At 47.1% G+C, this 9105-nt stretch overlaps 1 protein-coding gene across 1 annotated transcript in view; it reads right to left on the bottom strand.

The window, feature by feature from the left end:
* ITGB5 (integrin subunit beta 5) overlaps nucleotides 1-9105 on the bottom strand; it is a 124646-nt gene that overhangs the window by 103596 nt on the left and 11945 nt on the right. Inside the window, exon 4 of the mRNA XM_021706355.1 lies at nucleotides 8395-8480. Coding sequence (XP_021562030.1) covers nucleotides 8395-8480 — 86 coding nt within the window. The remainder of the gene's footprint in view (nucleotides 1-8394; nucleotides 8481-9105) is intronic.

Here is a 9105-nt window from a genome sequence, read left to right as displayed (position 1 = left end):
GCCCAGGCGGGTCTCAAATCCGCGGGCTCAGGCAATCCACTCACCTCAGACTCCCAAAGGTACAGGATTACAGGCTGAGCCACCGAGCCCGGCTCAAGTATTAATTTTTAAATGAAGCAAAAGGCTGGGTACTGTGGCTCATGCCTGTAATCCCAGCACTTTGGGAGGTCGAGGTGGGAGAATCGCCTGAGGCCAGCCTGGGCACCATAGCGAGATCTCATCTCTTCAATAAAAAATTAGCCAGGTGAGGTGACACATACCTATAGTCCCAGCTACTTGGAAGGCTGAGGCAGAAGGATCGCCTGAGCTCAGAAGTCAAGGCTGTTGTGAGCTATGATCATGCCACTGCACTCTAGCCTGGGTAACAGAGTGAGATCCTGACTCAAGAAAACATAAATAAATAAGTGAAATGATATACTTTGATATTAAATATGAAGCCTCTAAGTGTTGGGCATTTCCAGTAAAGAGGTTTTTAATCCCTGCAGATGTGAAAAACAAGCTCACCCCCTCCAGCTTGTTTGACACCAGTGCTGCACTGCATAAAACTCACAATGGCTGGAGGAGTCAGGACACTGATCTCTTCCTCTGCCCTCTGCAATACTTTGCCAGAAGCCTCGGATGACTCAGCATCCCTTGACCACTATGTTAGAAACCAGACTGCTGGCAGGGGCACAAAAGTCAGAGGGACTCTCCCTCCCTCAAGGTCTCGGATGTCCCAGGACTAGCCAGTGCCCTTTAGAATCTTTGCAAAATTCAAGACCAAGAAGTCAAAAAGACTTTGCAGGATTTTTAAATAAATAAAACCAGAAACATTGTCCTGGGCTTATGTGACAGGTTTTGTTGTTTTTTTGTTTTGTTTTATTTTGTTTTAATAACAGTGATTTTTAAAAATTTTATGCATTGAATCCCTAGGGCTCATGATTGTTAACAGCCTCAAGGGACTCCACCAAAGTATACGTAACTCCATAAGCACTTGTCATGGAACAAGTTTAGAAAACTGATTATTCTGGCCTTAGCCTTCAAAGCTAAGGTTTCCAAACGAGGTTCCAGGTGGTCAAGCTTGGCTCTGATGTAGCAGTTCCAATGACATGAGAAAAACACAGCGGTGGGGAAAGGAGAGATCACCAGCTGAGGGCACCACCAGGATTGGCCTGCTGTCTGAAGTGAAGATCTACAGCTGTTCAGAGTGTGAAAGGCTCAAGGGCTCATCTGCCCAGAGTTTACTTGGCTAGAGAATTTCTGAATTTCCTTCTAGAAAACTGGGTCTGGCTGCCCAGCTCCTTCACTTCTGAGGAGCTGACTATACTTGGCCCAGTTCTGATTATCAAGGTGCACCTGTCTTGATCAGTTCAGTGCAGTGCCCCATCACCCACCTGATACCCCCACCCCCCCAGTGGTCTGGACCTGCTTAAATTCTGGAATAAACTAGGGCACAGAGTCAGTCTGCTTCACCTAAGCAGGAAGCAGTTGCATGATTCCTTTTCCACAGCCTTGGCAACTTGCCATGGGTAGTTCATTGAGATCATCCCCAACTACTGGGACACCTGAGCTAGCAGTGAGTTTCCCAACATCCCGCTCAAAGGGATTTCTTATTTTAGAGACAGGATCTTGCTCTGTTGCCCAGGCTGGAGTGAGAGGCATGATCATGGCTCATTGTAACCTCAAATTCCTGGGCTTAAGAACTCCTTCTATCTCAGCCTCCTGAGTAGTTGGGACTACAGGCATATGCCACCCAAGCCCAGCTAATTTTTAAAAATTTATTTGTAGAGATGGAGATCCTGGTGTGCTGCCTATGCTTGTCTTGAACTCCTAGCCTCAAGCAATTCTCCTGCCTCGGCCTCCTAAGGTGCTGGGATTATAGACATGAGCCACCATGCCTGCCTGGAATTTTTGACAAATACTACCAGTCATTAATGAAGGTCTTATATAGGTCACTGCTGGTCAGAGAAGATGGACTTGCTGGGAACATCAGGAGACTTGAAGCCCAGATCATACTTCTTAGACCCGAAGAATTCTGAAGGGGCTAGGTCTGTGCCAGTTGCAACCTTAGCAGTGTTACTGGCTTCCTCACAACTTCACTTGTAGCAGCTCTAGCACTTCTTTATTCTCTAGGATGTCAGAAGCAAAGCCTTTTCCATGCCCGTTATGGGCAGCAGTTTTCCAGGGTTTCTCATTAGTAACATTCTTCAGGGTGCGCTAAACCTCAGCTTCAATGCACAAGAGGCTTCCCTGAAGTTGCTGCGCCAACAGCGAGGATCATGGACAACTGTCACCTGGTTGTCAGCGTGAGAACCACCACTGATTGCATTAAAGCTGCAACTTGCAGATGAATGACGGGACAGGGGGGCCCTCTTCTCAGATCTCCAGTTTTACACATAGCCAAGGACATCCTATATGCCCATGGGCCATCCATCTCTATTATCAGTGTCAAAATTCCATTTCCTATCATGGTAGGCCCAATGGTTTTGCTGATGCACTTATTGACTTTGGGTCATTTTTACCTATATAGAAAGCTTTGTTATGGTCCCAGAGCACTAGGGCCTCAGAGCCACTAGCTGAGGCCCTGTTAGGCATGGCAGGTTAGAAGAACCTTTGGAGAACCTTTGGAGAGTAGGCAGCTACATCAACTGGGTGATTTCCCCCAAGAGATGAAGATCTCCTCTGGCGTGGAGTCTGAAGATAGCCAGGACTAATTTCTAGTCATAGGTTATTGCCTGAGAAAGGGACAAAGAGTGCTGCAGACCCCAACAGGAAGTGTAAATCCACAGGTCCAAGACTTTACCTCTATCCCCCTGGGCTCCTTTCTATTAATATATACTTTAATTTCAAACAAGGACAGATGCATATTTAAAGAAAGGAAACCAAAACCACAGAGACCAGGAGCACATCTTGTGGTGGTTATGACCTTCTCAGTACACAGACACTATAAATCAAGAAAGAATGTCTCACTATCTACATTTCTTTTTTTTTTTTTGAGTTGGAGTCTCACTCGGTCGCCCAGACTGGAGTGCAGTGGCCGCTCCCGGCCACCGCAGCCTCGCCTGCTGGGCTCCGGCGATCCTTCCGCCTCAGCCTTCCGAGTAGCCGGAATTACAGGCATGCGCTCCCACGCCCGGCTGATTTTTTTATTTATTGTAGAGATGAGGTGTCGCTACCCAGGCGGGTCATGAACCCGCGGGCTCAGGCAATCCACTCACCTCAGCCTCCCAAAGGCGCGGGATTACAGGCTGAGCCACTGAGCCCAGCTACTATCTACATTTCTAAACTACGAATTCAATAAATAGATGCCTCAAATTATAAAGCCTCAGCTGGACATGATGGCTCACGCCTGTAATCTCAGTACACTGGTCTTGAACTCCAAGGTTCAAGCAATCCTCCTGCCTGGGTCTCTCATGTTTTAAATTTAGATAGTTTTTAGTTTGTTACAACACTGGTGTTTGTGACTTGTCAGTTACTCTGTTCCACTCCCTCCATTGCCTGTTACCTGGAGGATGCTCTGAGGCTTGCTCTTTGTTGTGACACCTACCTCCTTTTACCTTTTGCTAATCAAGATCTCTTTCCCTACAGTCAAGGCTGGGGCTCAGCAGGCACTCGGCTGTTTAGCATGATAGCCATTGCTAAGGTTCCTCTATCTGTGCCACACCAGTCATTACGTTATTTGAATGCCCCCCCACCCCTCCACACACACTGTAGCTGAAGGTCAAAACTCTAAAAAGATGTGGGTGGTTGTTTTGGAGAGCAGGACAAATTTTTGTTTCTGAAACAGGGTGGAAGAGTTGAGAAACTGTACGCCCTTGAGGAAGAGGAACCCAGGCAGGAAAAGGGGCCGACAGGCCCAATCCCTGGGATAAAGAGGGAAGAAAACAAACTGGTCGACAGGCAGAGAGCTCAGGGGGAGAAGTGGACAGAGACAGGAGCTGGCTGCTCGCTGAGGCTGGCCTTCCTTGCTGGGATACGGCAGGGGCAGAGCCAGGTCCCTGATCAGCCAAGGCTTTAGCCCAGCTCGGCAGAACCCTCATGGGTCTGAGGGGAAGGTAACTGATGACAAATCAAAATCTGTGTTGTGTGCCAGCAACACGCTGCTATGTATCCTCTCTGCCTGGGAGATGGAGAAATCCCTCTGCCAGTTTTCAATTGGCTCATTTAATTCCCTGAATAAATACTTACAAAGTGTCTACAACAGGCTGAGATTACTAATTTATTTTTTTGTTTTTTGTTTTTTTGAGTTGGAATCTCACTCTGTCGCCCAGACTGGAGTGTAGTGGCCGCTCCCGGTCACCACAGCCTCGACCTGCTGAGCTCGGTCGATCCTTCCACTTCAGCCTTCCAAGTAGCTGGAACTACAGGCGTGCGCTACCATGCCCGGCTAATTTTTTTATTTATTGTAGAGATGAGGTCTCACCAAGTTGCCCAGGCAGGTCTCGAACCCGCGGGCTCAGGCAATTCACTCACCTCAGCCCCCCAAAGGCACGGGATTACAGGCTGAGCCACCAAGCCCGGCTGATTATTAATTTAGATTACTTGCTTTAGTCTGACCACAAAGAGATGTTCTTTTAAAGAATTTATAGCTTAACGTGAGCTGGAATGAATGTTGAACATTGACTATTGTTATTTCTTTCCCAGCTCAAAGGAGAATATGAATAAGGTCTACCTTCCCTGCTATCATAACTTTCCCAGAAGGCCAGCAAGCCCTTGCTTCCCAGTCTCTCATGTCTCCCTCCCCGCACTGCTCCTTCCCTTCATTCCTTCTTCCTTCTCTGCATCCACCTCCACAGGCCTCAGCCCTCACCCCAGCCCTGGCTTCACCCATGTTCTCCCACCCTGAGCCCATTTCCACTCACCCAAACACTGTGTGCTCAGTGCTCTCTTCCCCGTGGGATTTTAGCTCCATAGGAGTGGCCTTGCCTCGCCTGGTCCTTGTCCTCCTGAAGGTCACAGCAGCCTGGTACTACTCACAGCTACGCCACCCCACAGAGGCCCAAATCCATGCCCCAAATGCCATCTCTCTGCCTACCCCTGTCTCCTCTCCTACTTCCCCCAACCCTGCTTTCTGTACCCACAGGGAGCACCGATCCCTCAGCCCTGCCCACTCTTCCCACACCACTATCCCCTGCAAGTCACAGAGGCACAGGCTGCTAGCCCACTGAATCCATTCTCCTTTTCTCCCTGGACACATAGCTAGAGCCAGTCTCCCAGTTCTCTATGCATCTGGGTATTGCAATGTGACTTTCAGACAGCAGAACAAGTGGAAAGAACGTGGGCTACCCCTACACCTTGCCTAGACAGCATGCACACACTCTCTTCCATGCACTCCTCATTACAGTTGGCAGGACTGTGAAATAATCTTAGGTGAGAGAAAATTTCTATTAAAAAAAAAAAAAGATGGACCAGGTGCAGTGGTTCATGCCTGTAATCCTAGCACTTTGGGAGGCTGAGGCAGGAGAACTGTTTGAGCCCAGGAGTCTGAGACCAGCCTGGGCAACACAGCAAAACCTCATCTCTACAAAAAAATTTTTAAAAATTAGTCAGGCATGGTGGAGCACACCTGTAGTCCCAGCTACTCAGGATTCTGAAGTGGAAAGATCACCTGAGCCAGGGAGGTCAAGACTGTGATAGCCATGATCATGCCACTTCACATCAGCCTGGGTAACAAAGTAAGACCCCGACTATAAATAAATAAAATAAAATGGACAAAATAGAGAATAACTGCTGGTGTTTGCTGTGTTTTAAGCTGTGTTGCGCCCACAGCATCATAAGTACTCAAGCTGGACGAAAGGCAAGCAGCCAAGGCTGGCTAGAACAAGGCTGGGGAGTGTGTGGACAGGTGAGAGCAGGCAGCAGCCCACACATCCTGGTTTCAGAGTAGGGGGCGGTCTGGCATCTCTGGACCTGAAGGCAGAGGGTAAGCCCAATGCCCCCAGGCAAGCCACAGTTAGAAAACAAAGGTAAGAGAGCTAGGGTTAACAGGGGCACGCAGCACATAGACAAAGAGAATCAGCATAAGCACCGTGCGGAGGCAGGAAGGACATGGCTGACCCACACATGATACCTGTGGGAGAATGCAGCACCAGGAGGGACGGAATTAGGTTACAAGCGGTGTTCAATACACAGGTAAAGAGTCCCCCACACCCACCTCAAGTAAAATAAGGAAGTTCTTATGGGATCTAGAGCAGGGAAATACCCAGGGGATGTATTCTGGGATTAATCTACAGTGGTATGCAGAGACAAGGCAGGCGGGTGGATCAGAATCCACAAGGACACACTGATGGGGACCTGGCCCACCCTGCTGTCTGTTGGGTACCAGCCTTCAGTGTGCTCTTGGCAGATACCTTACTTCTTTGATGATGTCTCTGGATGTGTGATTAAGAAAGCAGCCAGTTATACTTATTGTCTTGTTAAGCAACTGGGGTTGATCAAACCAGTCAGAAAGTTTCCGAATGCAGCTTCAGGAAACACAGTCATGCCCTCAGGAAAGTTCACCCTCAAAGAAGATGGGACACTGCATTCCAGGGCAGGGATCATGGGAATGTCTTCAGGCAAGAATGAAGCTCTCCATAAGCACAGAGGGAGACCAATGAGTTAGACAGGGATACTAAATGTGACTGGGACAATAGGACATTCCTGGGCATAACTTCATTTACTATCAACATCGTGAAGTCAGACTTGTAGAAGTACCAGCACAAGAAGGAAGAAACTTAAAGTAGACAATGGACCCTGGCTTCCAGATCCCACTCCCCACCTTTCACTAGAAAATGTCCATGAATGACAGCAGTAGTTTGCAGGATAACTCACTCAGTCATTTGGGAGGCTTGTTTAGTTAGCTGTCCCATTCATCCACAAGCCCTCTCCTGTATTGATCTCTTTTTCTTTTCTTTTTTTTTTTTTGAGCTGGAGTCTCACTCTGTCACAGCCACCGCAGCCTCGACCTGCTGGGCTCAGGCAATCCTTTCGCCTCAACCTTCCAAGTAGCTGGAACTACAGGCGCGTGCTACTACGCCCAGCTAATTTTTTTATTGTAGAGATGAGGTCTCGTCAAGTTGCCCCGACTGGTCTCGAACCCACGGGCTCAGGCAATCCACTCACCTCGGCCTCCCAAAGTGCTGGGATTACAGGCTGAGCCACCGAGCCCAGCCTGATCTCATTTTCTACTCCCAATCACACTGGAAGGTAGGAAGTGTCATCTTCACTTTGCATATCAAGAAATTAAAAGTAAATCACAGCAAAGGTGAGATTTAAGCTTTGATTTTCCAACTGTGTCTTTTTAACAGGCCTCTCTTATCAAATATGAATTCCTGCCAGATTCTTGGCTAATGGATGTCCAAGGTGAATAAAAGTTTAGTATCTCATGAAGATAATGATTTAGTTGGTAGCAGGTATGAAAACAAAAAGAGGCTAGAAGTGCTATAGGGATACCAAAGACAGGGAGATAAAGACGTAGTCATGGCCTACACATAGTAGACACACAAAAACAAGCCATCTGGTGAAATTCTTCAACCAATATTTATTGAGCAACTACTATATGCTAGGCACCATTCTGGGTGCCAGGGATACAGCAATGAAGGAAACAGATAAACTCCTGCCCCTAACGTTCCAGCAGAAGAAGCTTACTTTCTCATATCAAATGCATGGACAGATAAAAGGACAGATGGATGGATGGAAGATGGATGGATGGATGGATGATAGATGGCTGAAAGATGGACCTAACCTTAACCCTAACCCAAACTTACATCCTTTCCTATAGGGCTTAAAGAAATGGCAGTCATTATTATTTGAAACAGGGCTCACTCTGTCACCAAGGCTGGAGTGCAGTGGCAAAATCATAGCTCACTGTAGCCTCAAATTCCTGGGCTCCAGTGATCCTCCAAGTTAAATTTTTTTTTTTATAGAGACAGAGTGTCACTATGCTGCCCAGGTTGGTCTCGAACTCTTGGCCTCAAGCAATCCTTCTGCCTCAAGCACTTATTATTTTTAAATAAAATAATTGCATAAAGGCCAACTCCTAATATTTCATAAGCAAACTAAGATGGCTGGCATTCACTAACATGTCACTCACCCAGACATGTTTGGGATTGTTATGCAACAAGCTCAGATCTTTGGGTGTTCTTATACCAAAGATTAGAAAATTACAGAAGAGTCCTAATCGGTGTCCATAACAATGAAGGAGAAACTTGTTTCCCTAAAATAGAATTGACATCCAGCACTATCAAGAGACCCAACTTACCATTTCATAAGCTTGGATTTGTCATCGCCCTGAGTGTAAGGAAAAGAGGCAGTGTGCAGAATCTGCATACACTTTTTATGTGTTATAAATGTATGTGCTGTGGTGTCAACCTCTCCCCACCCCCACCCTTGTAACCCTCTTTCCCTTCTTCCTCCCCTCCCCCATCCACATACCTCTTTGGAGCACCAGGCACATTTTGGGTGGATTAGTAGACATTCTTCACATGAGGTGGCACTTCCACTAGTGCATATGTTGAGACCTTTAGAGCAAGACAAAGGTGTACCAATTACTTACTGGCTATAACCCTACTGATGAGGTCTTTTGATGGGTGGGACTGTGGGAGGGGAATACTTCCTTCTTTAACAGGAGACCTCTCTGAGTCTGAAGGACGCAGGGCTCTGTTCAAATTGCAGGTTAAGGTTCATTTGCTGAGGCTAAACATTAAGTTTTGAGGCATCCAAAAACATGCGCACTTGTGTTAGCAACTCTTATTTCTCCTGGGCCCACTTGAACTCCCATTTCTTACCCCCATAACTCAGCAAATCCTTCCTCACTGAGGGAAAACAAGGCCCCTTTACACTTAGTCTATCAAATTGACGAAAGTAGTACAGAAAAGAAAAGAAGAAAGAGCACATTGGCTTCATGCAGACATCAAAAAAAAAAAAAAAGGCAGAAAATTCTAAATCAGATACCATGATATCAAAAAAGGGCAGAAAATTCTAAATCAGATACCATGCTATCAAGATCTTTCAGTGTACTAAAAGAACCAGCATACTCCTTAAAGAAAAATGTGGCCGGGCTCGGTGGCTCAGCCTGTAATCCCACGCCTTTGGGAGGCTGAGGTGAGTGAATTGCCTGAGCCTGCGGGTTCGAGACCTGCCTGG

The sequence above is a fragment of the Carlito syrichta genome, unplaced genomic scaffold (genome assembly GCF_000164805.1).
Source record: "Carlito syrichta isolate Samal-C Ts95f unplaced genomic scaffold, Tarsius_syrichta-2.0.1 Scaffold315477, whole genome shotgun sequence".
Taxonomy (NCBI): domain Eukaryota; kingdom Metazoa; phylum Chordata; class Mammalia; order Primates; family Tarsiidae; genus Carlito; species Carlito syrichta.
This window is presented reverse-complemented; position numbering and strand designations above follow the sequence as displayed.